General features: G+C 36.7%; 1 protein-coding gene across 7 annotated transcripts in view; it reads left to right on the top strand.

Moving 5' to 3' along the window:
• Nucleotides 1-12,292, top strand: part of LOC149312155 (oxysterol-binding protein-related protein 8-like) — a 93,732-nt gene extending 81,440 nt beyond the window's left edge. For all 7 annotated transcript variants that reach the window (XM_089524065.1, XM_089524066.1, XM_089524069.1 and 4 more), the window contains 7 exons: nt 479-568; nt 2,156-2,292; nt 2,767-2,952; nt 4,870-4,957; nt 5,815-5,914; nt 6,208-6,310; nt 7,504-12,292. In XM_089524065.1, coding sequence (XP_089380191.1) covers nt 479-568; nt 2,156-2,292; nt 2,767-2,952; nt 4,870-4,957; nt 5,815-5,914; nt 6,208-6,310; nt 7,504-7,639 — 840 coding nt within the window. In that variant the 3' untranslated portion in view covers nt 7,640-12,292. The remainder of the gene's footprint in view (nt 1-478; nt 569-2,155; nt 2,293-2,766; nt 2,953-4,869; nt 4,958-5,814; nt 5,915-6,207; nt 6,311-7,503) is intronic.
• The last annotated feature ends 9,040 nt before the right edge of the window (nt 12,293-21,332 follow it).

Genomic DNA, 21,332 nt, shown 5'->3' on the forward strand with positions numbered 1-21,332 from the left:
CCTCCATCAGTACCTTCCATGTTAATTCTGGATGGTCTCCCTTCTAGATCAGCTTTTGGAAGGATTCATATGGAAAGTGGACTCCACAAAAGTTGCTATACTCCATACTTTTCCAGTGCCAGCAAAATATTCTGAACACAACTCTGGAGCCAGCCCACACAGCCTTGTAGTAGTTATGAAATGTAATACTTAGGCAGCTTGGAGGCAATGCCAGTACCTGTGATATACTTACTCTGTTCTTTTCATGAAGGGGTCACTTCTAGCATGATTTTATTTTGGGGAGGGGGTAAAGACTTAATTTTCTTCAAATATTTCTTATGGATGAGAGTTCAGTGGTTGGTTTCACAAAGCTTTGATATAATGACAACAAACATAATTGAAATAATTTAAGCTGGTATTTTAGAAATCTACCATCTTATAATATTTTCTAAAGTGTTTTAAGTGCTACACAGCTAAACAGTTTTTTTGTTCTTAATAGCCGTTTTTAGGCAACAATGACAATGTTAATCAAATAGTGGGGAAAATTAAACTAGGAAAAGAAGTTCTAGCTACTCTGGAAGGACACTGGGTGAGTTGTACTGTTGTGTTTAATTTTTTTGTCAAATATTGAACATCTCTTTAAAATTTGTATTGCATTTAAATGTATTATGTGGATGGTTTGAGCAGGAATGCTTCCTACCAATTTCATAATCCTCTCACTGACCTACAAAGTGTGATAATAGTATTCTTAATTTTTATTTATTTGTTCCCTGCCCTTTACCCAAAACTATAAAGTTTGTGAAAGGGAATAAAAATCTCCCAAACCAAAAGTAGTCAATGTCAATTTACAACAGGTGTTAAGAGAAAGAAGAAACCTGAGATGCCATTTTTGTGATAGCCCTGTTTCCTTGTAACACTGTCGAATCCAAATTTTGTTCACCACTATTGTGACACAGAAGCACAAAAATAGTCTTTATTATTGCCATACATTTATAAATGAGTTTGCAGTTTTATGTTCTTTTAAGCAGAACATTTATTGCAAAGGAAAAGAAAAAGTGAAAATGAGGTCTGGAAGTACATGAAAAAGGGCAGATAGGGTAAGAGTTGAGCTATTAGGGCTCAGAGAGAGGCAGCTAGTAAAATGAGCATGGAGCGAAAAGAACGAGTAATAGGTTTTGCTCCACTCACTTTCACTAATTGTTCATTAAATCATGGGTGATTAATGAGGTTCATAAGCAAGGAACCGTTTATGGCAGCACTATGTTAATACAGCAGAAGATGATCATTCCAGACAAGGAAAGTATTAGAAAATATTGATCAGTAGTGAAGCCTTTCCACAATAAATAGGAGCTTTGTGAGAACTCATTGCACCATACTGTGCAACAATAGCTAGTGTCCTAAGTAATATTTTCTTGACTGAAATTCTTACAAATGTAAAAGAAGCCCAATCATTCCCTTATAACACATCAGTGAATTCCAAGTGTTGTTTTTTAAAAAAAATTAGACTATATCCCACTCTTCAGCCCAAAGGCTCTCAGACCAGCTTACAGATACTTAATTTGACAGTTCCCTTCCATCAGGCTTACAATCTAAAAAGACATGACACAAAAGGAGAAGGAAATAGCAGTGGGGAAGGATATCAAGTCCAGGAGATACTGCTGGTTCTTCTCACCTTCCAAGGCTAATACAGTGGCAGCTGGAATGAAGAGAGGGTCTTTCTTCTACTTCTGGGACTAAGTATGATGAAGATGTGCTTGCTTCTTTTTCTCTCCTTCTGAGGCCAGGGTGGTGGCAGTTAAGATAGCGGAAGAGATTGAGAGATGGAAGTGGTAGGACATTACATGAAAATTTCACTTGTATGGGTAGAAACTGATTAGAAGAAAAAGGCAAAATTCATTTGATGGGTCACTTGGCAAAAGCCTTTGAAAATAGTTGTATTTTGCCAAAGGTCAATATTCAACTGAAACATAACATATCCATCCCCTTAAGTCAGGTTCTTACTGTTGAAATAAGATCTGTTTTCAAACGTGACTTTCTGCTGTCCACAGCCAAACTGGCACAACATCTTCCTTGATTGCAAAAAGTGACTTTTGGAAGGAAACTTTTGTTCTTAATGACTCTGTAAAATTGTTAACTACTTGATTATTCAAGTAATTTAATATGTTAAACGTTTCAGGACAGTGAAGTTATTATTAGGGACAAAAAGACAGAAGTTTCAGAGACATTCTGGAATCCAATACCTGAAATCAGACAGTGCAGATTAAGAAGATACACGGTGAAGTTTGAGGAGCAAGGTGACTTTGAGTCAGAGAGGTAAGTGTACTCTAAGCCTGTATTAACCCACATCAAGGCTCATATTGTTAATGGCTGAGTAGAGAGGGTGGAGGATGGAAGATACAGCCCAGCAAAAGAATGCAGAAATTTTGACACTTATTTCTAGCAAACTAAAGTAAGTGTGTGTGTGTGTGAGAGAGAGAAAGTTCTTCATCTTGAGTGTTGAATATTTTTATGTGTTTATATTTTTTGCTAGTGTTTTGTTTAATTGATCTTTATATTTTATTGTTGTTACTTTCTGGTTTTATTATATTGGATTTATATTTCAATGTGAATAGTTTTATTTGAACATATATATATCATCCTGGAATTCTATAAAGAAGCAAAATGAAATAACAATTTTTAAAAATCGATCAGATTCCTCTGTTCTGACAATGCAATAAAAATAAATTTGCAATGAACATTTTGAGTAGTTTTAAAAATGTTTGCAACATTATTGTTCTTTTCTGATAGACTTTGGCAACATGTGACTCGAGCTATAAACAACAAAGACCAAACAGAAGCAACTCATGAGAAATGCATTTTGGAAGAAGCTCAGCGAAAAGCTGCCAAAGAAAGGAAAGCTCACGATGAAGAGTGGGTATGCAGGCTATTTGAGCCAGATCCACTCACAGGAGAATGGAATTACAGATATGCAGAGTGAGTTATAGAAGCCAGTAGGTGTTAGTGCTCTTTATTCAAGATACTAGCAAACAAATTGAAAAAAATCACATACTGCATAGTGGTTGCTATCCAAGACAGCTTTGAAAATACTTAACTCTGCATTGGATTGTCTCCAATATTATTGATGCCCATTTATTTATTCTACCACTGTAGGAAAAAAACCCAATTGGTCCTGTTTCAGATTCTTCAAATGATATGCAACATGTATATTTGGCTCACAAATGTACAGCAGTTAACAGCTGGTTGTTTGTGTCAACACAACAACACCTGTTAATTTATTTCACATGAATCATCAGTTGTAATTGAAAATCTTTACAGAACCTTAAAGTATGTAACATCTTAGGAATGTCCACTTTCTTGTTTAATGAAAAGCTCTTTATGAAGTTTCTTTGACCTTTTAATTTCCTGAAGGTGTAACACATATAATCATGATTCAGACATAACCAGTTTGGAATGTTGCATTCCTATTCTGCTTATGACCTTCCTATAGGAAACTGGCTGGCTACAGTAAGAATGGAATGATGGACTAGATAGGCCTTTGGTCTGATCTCTTTTTATATTCTTGTGATCAGAGTAAATGTCATCATTACAGTGTCCAATTTGCTTTCATTTTAACCATACTGTTGGCTTAAAGTGAGTGCTTACAAAGATGTCTAACACTGCAAGACCAGTTTCCTTTGTTGTGAGTGGTAATGATGGAAGAGAGAAGTTGAACATTGAGACTTTGATTTTGTCCTAGAGACTGAAAGCACTTAAGTTGATGTTCCCATTTATTCAGTGAACTTCCCAGTCCTACAGCACCTGATTGTAGTGGAACTAGGTCCTTTTCAGTTTGTATCACTGCCACTTATTTTTAGAAAGAGGAAGCTACACATACATATAGTTTTATTCTGGGTTTTGTATGCTGCTTGGGTTAAGATTATTGTTATCTCTTTGAGGAGGTGTTCCAAGAGGGAAGAGAAGAAATATGACATTCTTTTTCTTTAAAATTCACCTGGCTTTGGGATATTTTTTCCCTTTGACTCTTAGTTGCATAATTTTTGCTGTGAGTTGCTGTACCCAGTATCTTAGATCCAGAATATTCTTCTCATAGTTATAAGTATTCCTAATGTTCATGGCAGACATCTCATCCAGAGGAATATTTCCTGGTGAATCAGAAGAGATCTTTGAATCCTGTTCTCTCCCTCCTCCCCAAACAACTCGCTCAGACAAGTGTGAAAAGTGGAACTGTCAGGACACAACTACCCACCTTCCCACTTGCCAGAACACCCTTAGTGGAATTCTGTTCAAGGAGACCACATACTGATAGAGGAAACAATTGAATCAACAAATATGTGATACCTTTAAGGAACTTCGTAGTGATTCAACCTGTTTTCATCCTTAGATGAAAAGACCATTAAAATAATGGTTATGATGCATAAAAATGATTGGCTTTGACAGCATTAGCCTTTCATATGAGATGCTAATACCCTTTCTGAAACCCATTGTGGGCTGAAGGGGAACAGAATTTGAATTCCTACTTGGCCATGGAAACCTGAGAGTGGCCTTAGCAAGGTGCATGCAATCCCAGAGGGAGGCAATGGCACACACTCTCAGCTTCAGAAGAAGGCAAAGGCAAACCTATTCAGAACAAATCTTGCCAAGAAAACTTCATGATAGGCTCACCTTAGGGTTGCCATAATGAGTTGAAGGCATGATACAGCAACAACCCTGAACAAACCCTATGACCAATTTGCCTTAGGGTACCATAGGTCAGAAACAACTTGAAGACATAACAGCAACAATAAATATCCTTCAGTTTGAAATGTTTATAAAAGAAGCTTTCCTGGAGATAACATGATTGAAATTGTACCCTTCTTGGTCTATTTAATTTACACTGTTTGTTGTTCACAGCACAAGACCATGGGATCCGCTGAATGATATGATACAGTTTGAAAAAGATGGTGCCATTCAAACAAAAGTCAGACATCGCACACCAATGGTATGGCCTTTTGGGGTTTATTTTTGTACAGTGGAGCCTTCCCATCTTCTGGGGTTCAGTTCGCCTCCCACGGCAGATGGGGAAAGCAGCAGATGGTTGCATGCCATTTTATTCAGTGGATAGTGACATGCACACATTGGCATGTCCATACTATCATTGGATAATATGTGGTGTGGTGATCAATGAACAGTCAAATCCACAGATCCCTAGCCTGCTGATGCACCAAGTCCACTGTATTAAGTAAGGTGAAAAGAATAGAAGATTTCCTTTAGGATTCAGACTTGAACACATCATACTTTTTGTTCTGCTGATAATAACAGTAAAATCTTGATAGCAGCCTGCTTTCATGGGTGACAAGTAAAAAATGTGCATTGTGTAACTGAATAGAGGAAGTTGAACTTCTCTAGTTCTATTCTAAAACATGATCAGCTTTGTTAATAAGTAATAACTTAATAAGTGAAAGTAATTCCTTCCTGTCCTTGGCTATCACTTTTCTTGCCTGTCAGTTCTAAGCAAATTGTCAACCAATCTCCCATTGTACTATAACAGGTACTTTATCTAAATTGGGGTTGATCCAGACCTCCTGCTGTATGAACAAAAAGACCCATTTTGTTCACAGAGGGAACTAGGCTTTTGATAGATTCCTCTCACAGGCAAAAGAGGGAAGACCAGGAAGTTTCTCCAATCTCTTTTCCCACCTTTTACACAGTCTTCCATGCCTGGAAGTTTCAGAAAGGGAAATTAGAGAAAATTTCCAGCCTGCCATCTTTCTCAGTGTTCATAGAATTCTGATAAGCATGTCTAGATTCAGTCTTCTGTTTCTGAGCAAATAAGCATTATGGGTTTATTAATTACAGGTTAGCGTTGCAAAAATAAAGAGGTCTGCAAAGTCAAAGAAAGGGGAATGTGGGTTTTCCTCACCAGAACCTGATAATCAAGATTCATCTGGCAGTGAAGGTGAGTGCTGAATCAGTTCATCCTAGCCTTTTTGAATTTTTCAGTGCATGGATTAGGAGTCCCGTAAACAAATGCCATTATTTTATTCTTGTTTTGTCTAAAGGATTTTGCATTTTAACATAACATGATTTGAAGTTTTTTACAGTTTTCTACCCTGATTTATTTTTTAAAAACTAAGAAAATGAGAGAGAATTTGCCTGGTATTGCTTCGTGAATTTTTTAAAAGCCCTTGGATATAATTTACATGATTTGTATCCTTTACTTACTGTACATTCTTTGAATTATTTGTGAAGCGCAACTCAAGCATAATACAAGAATCCGAAAAAAGACACTCGATCTTGGTGAACTACAAAGTGCCATTGAATCTATAAGGGAGACACAGGAAGATATACGGAGGTAGGTTTTGTATTTATATATTTAAAAATAAAGATTTATTATAAAAACAAATATGTATTATTTAAAAATAAAATGCCTTTTATTTTTACCATGAGTATTTGGTTTAAAATGGATGAGCAAGTGTGGACGATTATTTGCTTTTGACCTACAACTCCCATCAGCCCTAGTCAGTATAGTCAGTGGTGAAAGATTATGGGAATTGCAGTCCAAAAGCATATGGGGAACCACAGTAGAACACATCCACTTTAAAATAATCAATACTAAATTATAGAGGAATCAACACATTGGATTATTTTCTTTTCAAGGTATGAATCAGGCTTTTTTGTGAGTATGAGCTGTCTCTGACCAGTTTCCTTGTAACTGTAGATTAGTCTAGGAATTCATTTATTTTGTTTTTGTATTTATTAGAATGAAGGGAAAACGTTTTTCTTTTCCTTGTGCTACTTTACAATGACTTTTGTATCTGCAAAGGGCCATGTGAACTAACTGATTCTTTACCTACAATAGATATAGAACAAGGTTAATTTTGGTATAAACTGCAGGCGCTCATGGAATATTACAAATGCTTTATTTTATCCTAGAGTTTGTCTGCTTTCTTGGTAACTTGGTGATTTACAGTAAATTCCACAAATGAAAAAAAATAGTTTACTATTTAGACTGATTAAAATTTACAGACCTAAAAATATTTAATTCCATTTTATTCACCTAAATAAGGAGTCAGTGTGTTTGTTACCCAAGTTGTTTAAGTTGAATTGGAGTCTACAACTAAAGAGACAGCCACTATTTTTGTTGTTTAGTCTTGAATGTCATCATTTTTCTTTTTGCTTTTACATTCAGAATAACTAGGCAGTATGTATTGTATTTTATGAATGTTAGTTTGTAGCAGATAGCCAAAGTATTTTGTGTCAGGACCTTGAAGGCACAGTCCACATGATAGTGCTAATTCTGGTGAAACGAATACCTCCTGAGCTCCTTAGGATTTCTGTGTTATGTAGAAACTTTGCCAAAGCTTCTACTGTGTCATGTTACACTGACAGAAACCATTACTTTACCCTTGAACTTTACTATTAATTTCTTCAATAGCTGAAACAATTAAGCTAACAGCCAGTTCTCAGTCTAACAGCCATGTATTCATTATGTGATATATTATTGGCAGACTATAAATTTATCATCCTCATTTTTATGTCTTGTAGGGACATCACTGCTCTAAGAACCCGAATGACTACAAGCGCACCACCACCAGATAGTAACTTTTTTCAGTTCAAGCACTATGTCTTCATTTTGCTAATGATTCTCCTGCAGCTTATGATCAATTACTTGTTTAAATAGAATGCCTGGATGGAAGACTATATGAAGTGGAATGATTATGTTCTTCGTGGGACCATATTTTAAGCTTGGGTTGGCTTCAAATAAGGCAATATTTTCTAAACACAGGAGCCATGAAGATTCAGGCCTTTGCCTCAAAAGCTTGTTCTCACATGGAGCAATGTCGGTTATATTCTGTCTTAGCCAGAAGACGTGGAAGATGCTTATGTGCCAGTACCTTTCTCTTTGCATTTCTCATATGCTGGATAACTGCCTTGCATATTCTAAAGTGTTGTTATGCTGCAGTGATAAATACCAATATACAACATATCAATATGGCCATTGATGACATCTTTTTCATTTGACCATATACTGTCCAGTGTCCATAAAAAGTGAATTTAAGTGCAGCATTTGTTCGAAGTTTAATGAGATTTTAATTCATTAGGAAGATTACACCCAGTCTAGAAAATTTAATAATTGTTCAAAGATTGAACTGTTCAGCTATTTATTGCCATTAAAAATATTAAGCTATTAGTCCATCAACATTTCATTAACCCTGCAGCATTTCAGTGATTGTTATTTGTCAAATGTTTCATTAGTTTATGAAAATGGAGTTTACTCGTAGCATTAGTGAGTTAATTATAACAATCCTGGGTAACACACAAATAGCTTTGCCTGTCCAACAGTATTTGTAAATAGTCTTTCTAAATAGCATCTCCTCTTGACAAACTGCTGCAGTAGAAGCACTTTGAGATGCAAAGAGTGGGGGCAGTGATGGAGTTCTTGAGTCTGAAAAAAGAAGGACTCTTCTGCATTGGTGGGTAGTGGTGAGGTGTCCAAGTACCCATCTTCAGATCCTCTGCATCCTGTAAAGGCCACATCCTCACCATTTTGGTGAAAACTTAAGTGACTTCTGGATACATTTTTTTCACTGCTTTTGGGGGGTGCTGTGGGGACTAAAACAGTGAAAAGGAGAATAATTGTGCCTTCTGGAGGCCATTGGATACAGAATTCCACTTTGTTGATTTTTTCATGTTTTGTTTTGTTTTTTGTTGGAGAGCAAGAGGCCTGATATCCTGACCTAGGCTGTATGTAGGCCACAGGATATCGTACTATACTGAAAAATATAAAGGATTTTCTGCATTTTGGCCTCTTGTGATGTTGTATATAATTTCTTTGAATATTGGACTTATGTAATATACAGGTTTGCTTAGCACCCTCATACTTCCAAGAATAATGGGTCAAATCAGTTAATCTGCCACCCAAGAACTGTTTAGCAGCATTAGCAACTTTTTAATGATGTTTTAGGTGCCCCAGATCTGAGTATATTAATGGAGGTCACTGTATACAAAAACATAGATTTAATGTGTTGTTTCTGTAAATGAGAACACCCATTTTGTAAATTGGACTCAATTGTTAACCATTAAATTCTGGAAAGTAGATCAGTTTCTACTTGTATTAGTCCTTTTCTGTTTACATGTCAAAGATAGTAGTCATTAAATATACATGGCAATACACAGTATAGCAGAAATCTTCAGCCTTCTATTATAACAACTATAAGCCTTTCAATATGGGGATGGAAATTGTTCAGCTCTCCAGATGTTGGACTGCAAATCCCACCATTCCTCATGTTTGGCTATATTCGCTAGGGGTGCTAGGAGTTGCAGTCCAACAACACTGTGCAGCTGGAGAGCTGCACAATTCTGTCCCTGGCTCAAGATAGATAGATAGATAGATAGATAGATAGATAGATAGATAGAAGTACACAGTACAGTATGGACTCTGTATCTGCGGGGGATATGTTACTGGACTTAGTGTGGAAATAATAGCGAACCCTATTGAAATAAATTACTTCTGGAAGAAGTTGACCATAGAGTTGTGCTGGAAGACCTACAGATTCCTAGAGAGAACACCTCTTTAGACATTTCTAGGTCCTCCACCGCAACTCTTGTGGTCAACATATGCTGGAAGCATACCATATAATCACTCTGAAAATGCCTAGAGAGAATATTTTTTTCAGATGTGGGTAAGTCCTGCAGAAACAGGGTCATACTGTACACATTTCAGTTTGGGATTCAGTAGTTTTAAGAAAATGTGTTTTTATACTGCCCAAAATGATGTTAGCGAGATAAAATACCTGCTTTCAAATTTGACTTATTTATGAAGATATGCATTTCTAATTAAAATTTGCATATATTTATACAGTATCTCTCCTTTTGCCTTGTGGACTTCTTGCCAAATCCTTTTTTTAAAAAATGAAATATAATGAGCAACTTTTCTCCAGATTATGTGGTTTCTATAGTGCAGTGCAATTCATAACAAATAGTTAAGTTTTTACTTAAAAAAAGAAATAACTATAGCAAAAGAAATAACATTTATATTCTGCTTTGTCTTTATTTGTAAGCATTTGGGACAATTAGCTATTCATTCTGCAACAGCCGTCAAACTGAAATATTTAACTTGCTTCTGATGCTTTGGCCCTATCTGTTGTTGTGCATGTATGCCATACTCTGTCTTTATCTGCTTGTCTCCTTTTGTGAATTTCTTTTGTGAGGCATAGCTAGAAAAATTGTATCAGTGCTTTCTTTTATTAGACAAGTGAGTGAATTTTATTAGACAAGGAATGGTGTTAGATTTCAACTCCAGTCTATCACCCTTAACTATGAAGACTAAGGTGTTGGGAGTTGCAATCCAACACCTGAAGGGTTGTTTCTCCCCATCATTGTTTTAGGCATTTTCAGTGGTAAGAAAGCAAATGGTTTTTAAACCTTCTATGACAACATTAAATTACAATAATCATCTGCTCTGTCAGATACAGAAAAGCACATTTAATGCCTAAATCCCTACATTGTTCCTACATTTGATTCCTAGTGTGAGGTGAAAAAATAATTTGTTGCCTGATTACTTTTTACATGGTATGATTGAGTATGGTTCTAGTTTATGAAATGTTTCTTCATATACAATACTTAGTCATGTGTAATAACCTTAAATTCCTTCAGATTGACTGTTTTCTGCACAAAGCTGTAAAGAAACTTTGATTGTACAGTTTGAGGGCAATGACTCTTTAGTAACGTTTAGTATTTAAAGAAAAGCACTTGATTATGTATGGTTCTCCTTGTACATAAGTAGACAATATTCAGAATTGCTTGTTACTGCCATATTCATGGCTGTTTGTTTAAAATAAGTGCACTATAAGCCTTTAATATGTCCTGCAACCATTACCATTAACGTAACTATAAAAATGTCTGTAAAATGGAGTCCTGGCAATAGATAATGTTTCTTGTATTTCACATGATAGGTTAGTTGTTACCTGTTATTAGGCATCTCTTAATTATACAGCATGCTTGCTTTTCATGAAAACCTCACTCAGACAGCTAACCTGTAACAGTGATCTAATCATTTACAGTTCACTGCCCTTCTGTGCCTTTGGGGAAGAATCTTGCCAATTCAATGTTACAAAGTAGAATGAGAGTTAAAATACATTTGTCTCACCTACCTTTATGGTAGTCAACTGCTTTAACTGCTATTTCATCCTCATGATTTTTATTCTATTGTAAATAGGATACATTATCTGCTAAACTGAGAAGATTACTGTATTTCTCCTGTATCCTCAATTTTGGGGCGTCTTTTGAGAGCAGGCTATCAGATACTTGAGAATTGTAATAGTGCCTTGATGGAGTTAGGTGTGTATATAAAAAGATGTTATGAAGGTTGTGTCATATCTTTTTTATGAAAGTTCTTATATTTCCAGTATTAACTTTCAGAATAAATGTTTATAAAAAGGTATGGCACAACTATAGAAAAACACATCAAGTTATTTTTCTGTCAATTAGTAATACGTGGACCGAACAGGATCTCTAAATTTTGGTGTACCGTGAAGCCATAATTCTTTGTTTGTGATACCACAAAATAGCCATAAAAACCCTATAACATCACAGACAAACAATTTTGGCTTTACTTTTGTTTTCATGGATAAAAACATTCTAAGAAAATAAACTTGTAAGCATGTGTGGAGGAAAATAATCGGGAATCAAAAGGAAATTGGAAAATATCACTTCCAGTAATAAGCACATTTAATGGATTTAAAGTTTGGCTCAAATTCGGAAAACACTTTTTAAATATACAACCTTCTGTTAATACTGAAGTCGTCTTCACTTCCTTTTAGATTCTGAACCTCACAGTTTTCACTAACATTTTTTTACTTCTCCTTCCTGCTCCTGCTCCTCCTCTTCCTCTTTTTATTTGAACATATTGCTTGGATTTTTATACTGTTACACTTTTTTAAACTGCGAACAGTTTGTTGTACTTAAGCTGTATAGGACCAGTGTTTAACCAATGAATACAATATATGTAAAGAAAAGGCAGAAGTGATGACAAAATGTGAATGTGAATGCACTTGCTCAAATTTATTTATAGGAAACCCTATTCCTGTAAGGTGTTTGTTTCTGCATATCATGTAAAATAGCATTGTTGTTGTTGCACTGTATTTTTTTAAAAAAAAAATCATGCTGCATGCAGTGTGATAAAAGAAACAAGTAATTCCTTTGAAAGAACAGGAAATTGTGTGTTGCATGCTTAATGTACAGTTCAGTTCAATAACTTGTTTAAACGACCGTTTATAAATTAAAAGCTCTACCACTGGTCAGTAGTTTTGTACAATTAAAGAACTAGAATAAAGAGCTGTGATCAAAACAATACTTTGAGTTATTATTTGAATGTCTGAAACTTAAGTTAAAACCATTCACTAATTATTTAGTATAATGTGATTTGAATAATGTGTCCCACACTATCCAGAGGAAACACAATACATAGATCAAGGATAGCCCATGGACAACTTCAGCATCATTGAGTCTTATAACAGAAGGCACACATGCCCACCATTCTGATGAGGCAGAAATAGTCTCAGAGCTAGCCTGGCCAATTTAGGAATAGTGTTGCCATGTTCAGTATCCTAAATCAAGAAGCTATATGAAATCTCAATCTGCAGAGTTTCCTTACAAAGTAGGGAAGAGCCCTGCAGTATTTGCAAACTGCCTTTAATTTTCCTTCAAAACACTGAGTATGGAGAGTTAGTATACAAGGAGGAGAGATAGATCCTTAATTTGGAAATCGCTTTCTTAAGTCTAATTCGGTATTATATTGATTGAAGATAAATCAACATAGAGAAATAGACTGAACAGAGAAAAATACTGACTACCTAATATTTACATTAATATAGAAATATTAAAATTAATTTTAGTCTGAAACAAAATATCTTTCTTCATACCAAGGTCATGGGTCTAAACTAAGACATTCCTCAGGCAAAATGAGACAGTTTATACACAAAGCCATTTGTATTGTTATTTGTCCCAGAAAGATCTGGCATGTTTTGGAGAGTTAGATTCCAATCTGATAGAAGAGTTACTCGGATTTGGTCCAGTGCATGCACAGATGCGCGGTAACACATCTCCTTCATAAAAGTAAGTTATAAGCGGTGAGATGTCTGGGTTTCTTTTCTCTCAGACCAATTGTCTGGATTCAGGCAATACAATCAGGCAAAACAATATTCATGGTAGCTTGCTCATTTTGGGGATCACCAAAAAAAAAAAAAAAACTGGAGAAGTAAGAAATTCAAGAAAGAAACAGATTGCAGAGTTTGCACTTCTTTGAAATAGTGCAAAATTACATCAAGCCCTACCCCTGGTTAGCAGGGGGGAGGTATTTCTATAATGTTACTCAAAGTGCCAAGAACTAGAGATTTTCCTACCCTCTGAGCCCAATGTGGGATGCATGAGGCGAGATCCAACAGAAAGGAACCTTTTGCCCTGATGCTCCACTGTGTACCTATTTTTTTTAGCTGCTAGGACTATGAGTTTCCATAATACCTGAGTATTATGGGCAATGTCTGTCCTCTAGATCCATGATGGCGAACCCATGGCACATGTGGCACACAACTCCATTTCACCAGGCACAGTGGCAGGCAAGAGGAGGAACAGGTAAGTGCACCCCTGTGGCTCCTCCCCGGTGTTACTTTATCAAGCAGGATTTCACAAAGCAGGAAGGGTGAAACAGAAGCTGGAAAGGGAGAAGATCTGAAGTTAACAAGCCATGTTGTCTGGGATGGAACAGGAAAGAAGGGAATGTTGACTCTCCCAGTCATCTTAGGTGAGGTTATTTTGTTCCATTTTCACCTATAGCAAACCCCAGGCTCCCTGCAAGTTCTAAATTTGTATCTCAACAATGACCCATTAGTAATATAGCTAGAAATGATAAGTCATGCTTTGGGCTATATAAGATAATAACAGTAAAAGCAAATTCCTAAGCATTTTCAATTCTTGCATAAAAGCAGGATCTGTTTGCCAGCAGAGGGTATCTTTGAGTTGCCATTGCATTACTGTCTGCTTTGCCTTGCAAAACAATTCCAGTTATCAATTTGAAATGTGCTGCTAAGCACTCCAGTTTCTAGTGGATACGGAAAAAGAACTTTAACTTTACCTCAGAATCATCTTGGAAAATAAGAGATCTAAATACATTTTTAAAAGCTATTTTGTTTTATAAAAATTTAAAAATAGAATCACTGGATTGTAAATCCCAGTTGTCTTACTTCTACAGTAAGCATAAGGGCCTCTGATCATTGGCCTGATTGCTGGCATTAGACTACCACAGAAATTTAGGCAAAAACATTTGGATGTCTGTCTGCACAAAACCCCAAGCAGGGTGCTGGCTGGACAATAAAACCAAAATACGGAGGCTGCAATTTTGTGCAAACATACATAGGATGATCCCCCTTGGGCACAGTAGGACTTCCTTCTGAATACATGATTAAACTGTTGAACACTATGAACTGTACCTTCCTTCTAAAAATTATTCCAGCAAGATTCAATGCAGTCAATCCAAGTTTTGTTCCTATTAGAAGGGGGGAAAGTCAACTACAAGTTTTTGTGAATCCAGCAACTTTTGATTAATTTACTCAACATGGGTTTATCTGGGTAAATACAGCACTTACTGGAAGGCAGTATTGATCTTTGTATAGGATTTCTGTTGTGAAGCAGTGAATTGTGTATTTTTATGTTCAAACCTGAGTCACTTTTGCATTGGAAGCTTCATTTTTATTTTCTGTGAGAACTAAATACTGTGAATGCCCTTCTGGCAACTGGTAATGCTTGTAAGATGCAGAATCTTACCTGAAATGTTACACTGAGTCACCCTAATTCTCATCCTTTTGCAAGATTCAATGAGTGTATCTACACCGTAGAAATAATGAAGTTTGGCACAATCAAAGTTACATCCTCTGGAATCCTGGGAACTCTAGGTCTTTTTACAAAGTCTTTAGCCTTCTTTGCCAGAGAGACCACGCACCCCAGAATTCGGTAGAATATAGCCATGGCATTAAATTACATTATTTCTACAGTATAGATACACCCAATATTACTTACCACTCAGTGCCCCCAGCCTAAGGTTTGTAGTGGTTTCTGTGTTCAAACACTATGTTCATACCCTTGTGCCTTTGCATTGGAGTGGGCAACGATGGACCTTGAGATGCTGTTGGCCTACCACTCCCAGTGGCCCCAGATAGCACAGCTAGAGGTGAGGGATAATGGTACAGTTTTTGATACTGTCCAAAAAAGTCTAGAAAGCTACAGTTGCCCACCTCTACTTTACCCAACTGGACCAAAAGTAAAGTTACAGGTTATGCAGATGATATAAGCAACAGCCTGAGGGGTCAGAGAAAGAACATCAACAGTAGTAAGGGAAAGAAAAATAAGATGTGGTTAAAGGAGAATAACTGTGCTATTGATGGACACATTTCCAAACATATTTCCTTCTACTACTTTCAACTTAGAATTGCTATCAAAGCTGCAAGAAAATGTATCAAAACTGTTCACCAATTTTGTCTCTTGTTTCATCTTAAATTAGAGGAAAGTTTGAGATCTAAGCAGTCCTTCAGATGATGTTGGGCTGCAGTTCCTACCCAACATAGCCTGCAGTAAGGAAAAAGGAGTTGTAATCCAATAGCATCTGGAGGAACTCACACATCCCATCCTTGGGCTACACACTACTCTAAGAAGGAATAGAATTCAACAGAAATTCTTTGTCTTTTAACTACCCAGAGACAGTTAATATTTGATTAGCTTTCCAGTTTAGTTGTATCAGGGAGGTGGAGCTGCAGTTAGGCATTGTTTTGTCATCTCCGATACAATACAGGAAAACTTACTGAAAGGCCTGAAATATGTATGGTTCCTTTCTGTTTTGCTCTGCAGAGCAGGTGGTTATTTATATCAGTAGGGTGAAAGAGCTTATAAATACCTTCCAGTACCACAGTCCCAATAAAATTTCAGGGAACGGAATAACCTGGCTGCTAACTTTAAAAAAGGGTTGCGGGTGGGGAGACGGTGACCATGGGTTTCTTACATCATATATATGTGCATCTGTAATAATAAAGAGGGAAAATGTATTTGTTTCTGCTATAGATCCAAAACCTATAAAAAGTATAGCCACGAGAAAGTCGGTATGGATACTAAAGGGATCCTGGGAATGTATACATTGGAATTATTTTTTTTAATGCATTATTTAATTTCACTCATTAAAATCTGCCTGTTGTCTGCAGTGTCACCTTCAGTCTCCAGATGGCAGAATTCCCAAACCTTCCCTATAAACCAAAGTCAAGTGGTAGACATGAGTTGCCTTGCTTTAACTTGTATCCCACCCCATTCAATTGACAGACTCCCCTTTTTTTTACTGTAAAGAACACCATTTGGAAAACTCCCATTCCACTTACTAAGTAGTTTCCTTTCTGCCTATCTCAGCTACCATTTATTATTCCTGTCTCTACCCCACAGAAGCATAGCCCTCATTAAAATGCACAGCTCTTCTTTTCATATAACATCTTACTTGCTTCTTCACCTTCGCTAGAACAATTAACTGCTCTTGAAATCCAGGCAATTCAGAACAAGCTGTGACCAAAATTTTCCAATACAAACATGGACTCAGGAGGAACAATCCCATCTGTTACCATTATCTTTATTGAGAATTATTTGGAAATGTAAACAATTGCATGTATATCTTCTATCTCTGTTCTGAGATGAGCAATATAGTCAGGGTCCCAGGTTTCTTGTGCACCAAATTCAGATGTAGAATTGATCAAATGTTATGAGCTGAATGCATGCTGAATAATAATATGGAAATAAAGCAAGATGAAGGATACAAGACTGCTTTCCATCACAGTTATAGTCATTACATGATTCAGTCCTAGGAGAGAAATGTTTATTCAGCCACTGGATGCTAGTCATCCAAAGAAACCCCCCACATCCATGTGTGCAAAACAAAAGCCAATAAACCATGGGTAGGATCTGACAGTGGACTTTCATTGGCAAAGTGTTAGAAGCCAGCCAGAACCAGGAGGGAATGATCCCCAACACCACCATAGGCTTCTGTAGACCTCCAAAATTGACTCTAGAGGACTGGGACCTCCCCCCTCCAAATCTGGTTTTGGGTAATGCACCATAGTGCTGGATTTATCCACAGTGGTGGGGAAACTGTTACTGAACTACAGTTCCAATTGCCTTACATTTTTTTTAAGGAAACACTATATGTCACTATAAAATATATGTGTATGGGCCGTCAAGTTGCCTGTTGACTTATGGTGACTCTATCAATTTCACAGGGTTTTCTTAGACAAAGAATACTCAGAGGTGGTTTTTGCCCATTTCTTCCTCTGAAATGTAGTTTACAGGCACCTGATAAGATTTGTTTGTGGTGTCCCATCCAATAGCATCTTAAAAACATTGCATCAGATTTAACCAGCTGGCCAGTTGAATCTACCAAATTCAGCCAGTTGCATCTGCCAAATGCAGCAGTAGTGGAAGTAGCATCACAAAGCTGGAGAGAATTTGAATTCTTGATCATGTCAGCTTCTTACTGTAACTCATTGACTTCTAACTGTAAACAAATTGGTGTCTGTGGATAGTTTCAAAATCAGACACTAGGGCTCCAGAAAAAGGGTTATCAGTCTGGAAAAAACTGCCAATTAGATTAAAAATACAGAGTTTTAACACAAAAAATTAAGATTGTTTAGATTGCTAAACCTTAGAAGTAGGAAACTACTCTGACAGTGCAATGCTGAGCATGTTTACTCAGAAATGTGCAAGGCTACATTTCTAAAATATGCACACTTACTAAGCCTCTTGAAACACAGTAGGTCTTACCTCTGAGGAAACATACATAGGATTGTTCTGATAATAACCAATGTCCCACCCAGCATCAGCTTTTCAAATCTTAGTTTTCAAACCTTTTTATTCTAGTGATTGAGCATATTATGAATTCAACACAAAATATGCATCAAAGGGGAATTAGTAATAATTCACAAATTGATGGGTTCCAATTGCCAGTTGTAAAGCACAGGATTCTAGAACAATACAGCAAACAATAAAATACTCAGGGAGTGACACACATCTCAAACAAAGAAGAACAAAGAGCTAATTCAAAATACAAACATAAATATCCATTATGATTTTGAGAACGGGGATGAAAGAACTCAATATTTGCTAGGCATTAAATTGAATGTTGAATGTTGAAGGAGTGGCCATAAAAGGATTAGTTCTTGAAAGCAGCTGAAAATGAAATCATGTTATATAACAATGCTGTGATTTGCTCGGAGCAGTACTTTTGACTCTCCTCCCCAATTTAATAGTGTGATCTGTACTGTTGCTATGCAAGACTGTTGTAAAAGCATTCGAAGTACTGAAAGATCTGTGGCCTAATTTTGCTAATAATCTCTGGAGCTCTCCTCTTGACCTCCCTTCCAACATCATGTGCATATGTTCTGTCTAGTTGTCATAAGTCAATATTTATCTTCTTTGCTGCAATTTGAAAAAAAACTGATTGAAGTCACAACAGCATATGTTTGCTATAAGACTCTAGTATAAAACATCGTACTACTGACCCTTCCAAAAGGGTCAGTAGTACTAATCACACAGATACTAGCAATAAATCCCAAATCTCTAAATTGATGTGGATTGTGCTAGAGTGCTCATGTGCCCTCCTTTGGGTTTTCTACAGAGCTTGGAAAGATTACTTTTGGAGACTAAAACTCCCCAAATCCCACCATCTACATGGCCATGAGAGGGGATTTGGGGAGTTGTTTCGTCCAAATAAAGTAGCCCTGTAGAAAACTCAAATAAGGAGTTCTGACCATTTTAGACGAATGGAGGACACAGATTTGCAAAAGAACACACACTGTTTTATATATAGGGACTGATGCAAGTTTAGGGACAGCTAGTCCTAATGTAAAGAGAATTATAATGTATCTGACCACAGTAGTGGAAGGCTGTGGCCAGACAATCTCTTTGCCTGCTTGGTTACTCTGCAGCTGGCTTGGTGTTCAGGATTGATGGGCTACTTCAGAGCACCCTTGGCCTGCTCTGCATTTTCTGACATTTGCATGGAAGCCTATTAGTAGTCCCAGAGCAGACCAACTGAATCAATGGAATTTACATAAGCATTGACTCACCATTCAGTGTTATTCAATGGGACAAGCTACTGAACTTCCAATAGGATTAAAATCTTAATCTTTAAATTGAACCTCACCATAGAACTCCTTCAAATACAGGATACATTCAGACAGAGGACTCTCCAATATAAAGTAGGACACATGGCTAGGATTGCCAAATACTAGACTAGAGTGCATCTATACTGTGGAAATAATGCAGTTTGACATTATTATTATTATTATTATTATTATTATTATTATTATTATTTATATCCCAGTCCTCCGAACGATTGAGGCGGCTTACATTAAAATAGACCAATAAAATACAATATCAATACGATATCATATAATAACATTGTAACCCTACCCCTTCCTTAACCCTCCTGTCAGTAATAATAAAATATAATTAAATTATCAATTATTAAAACAAGCATTCATAATTAAATAATTAACAATTACTTTAACTGTCATGACTCTATCTTAAAGAATCCTGAGATTTGTAGTTTTACAAGGCACGAGCACTCTTTGACAGAGAAGGCTAAAGACCTTGTCAAACTACAAATCTCAGGATTCCATAGAATGGAGCTCTCATGGCATAGTGGTTCGTGTGTTTGGAGATGAGGGTTTGATTCTATGCTAAAACATAAAAACCCACTGAGTAACCTTGAGCAAATCACTCAGCCTCAGCGTCAGAGGATGGCAATGGCAAACTCCCTCTGAAGAAACCTGCCAAGAAAACACCTTAGGGTCACCATCAGTCAAAAATTACTTAGTGGAGCACAATAGCAACAATGGCAGTACCAGCCATTCCCCAGGGATCCCATTTCTCAATGTGTATTCCATAGATCTGCTGTGGATAAATGATATATATTTTTAATTATGAATCAAGAAAAAAATAGTATAGATATTGAGGAAAGGTATAGCTTCCAAATGGAAGTTCGGTGAATAGCACCATGTAGACATTCTGCGGTTTTCTTTTCCACCCTCATATAGCACTTATAATATCTGCAAGGACACGAAGCCATCTTGAAAGAGCAAACATGTTTCCTAGTCCTGGTTTTGGGAATTATTGTTGCTGCTGCCAGCAACTGAAGATGCAGATCCTGCAGCTACAGAGAGGAAAAGATTAATATACAGAAAACTTCTCCTATGGAGCTAAAAAGAGGAATCAGGAGCTTTGAAATGCTAATAACTGGATCAGATGTTAGACAAGTTTCAGGGGAATGCATTTCTAAAGCCATCCCGCCTGATCTGATTTTATATTGCTTAATTAATGTATGAGGCATGAATTTCACTGGCTAAGCATTATTTAGCAGAGTTGCTGAGTGGAATAACTCCTGTCTGGTAGAGTGAATTTGAGGAATTTAAACTACATTGTCAGGTTCTGTTTTCTTTGTTTTTGTATTTTAAGTAATATATATGTGAAAAATGCTGCAAAACAACGTGTGTGTGTGTAAGCCAGAGACTGCTATCTTCATCATCTTTCAGCTTGGCCTTGAGTCTTGGTCTTGAATTAGATGACAAACCCTTATCCTCCAACTGTCCTAATTTGGCAGAAACACTCTTGATTAATCTTCTGTTGCCCCACTTTTTCAGCTGCTTTTAAAATGTCCCAGTTTCCACTCTCCTCCACTCATTTCCTCCCTCTCTCCTTAGATTACTTCAATGGCTGCAAAGTGAATTGGAAGTGCAAAAGTACTTTGAAGTCCAAAAGCCATCTTGAATCCCATTTTGGGAGAAAGGTGGGATAGAAATCCCTTAAATAAATAAATTTAAGTAAATACGTTTTAAAAAGTAATTTGCACCTAGTTGATTCAGCAGGGAGGAGAGCAGAAGGGGTTGCAATCATGCCCTTCGCAGGAGACTCAGGCAAAAGCAAACTGCTTCTGCCTCTCCTAGGTTGTGTGTCCTCCCTTAATAATAACTTTTGCCGTCTTGATCACTCTCTGATGTTGCTTAGCCCACATATGTCCCTGTTTTCATCTGTGAAACTTTGGAGGGTATACAAGCACCTGACCGTGTGCCTCGCTTTATGGATGGAGGCTGTTTTTTCCCCTTTTTATAAAAGCCAGAAACAAAAACAAAAACAAATAAATAATAATAAAATAAAATAAAACTTTTATTTAATCCTGTTTTAAGGGGGAGAATTTGGGGCATAAATTTGTAAATGTGGATTTTAACATGTTGTAGCCGCTTTGATTGTCTTGTCACAGACTAGGCACAAGGGTAGCCCCATGTAGAGCGCATTAC

Source organism: Sceloporus occidentalis, unplaced genomic scaffold, assembly GCF_023333645.1.
Source record: "Sceloporus occidentalis isolate IW3139 unplaced genomic scaffold, rSceOcc1.0.p SCAF_5, whole genome shotgun sequence".
Lineage (NCBI taxonomy): Eukaryota > Metazoa > Chordata > Lepidosauria > Squamata > Phrynosomatidae > Sceloporus > Sceloporus occidentalis.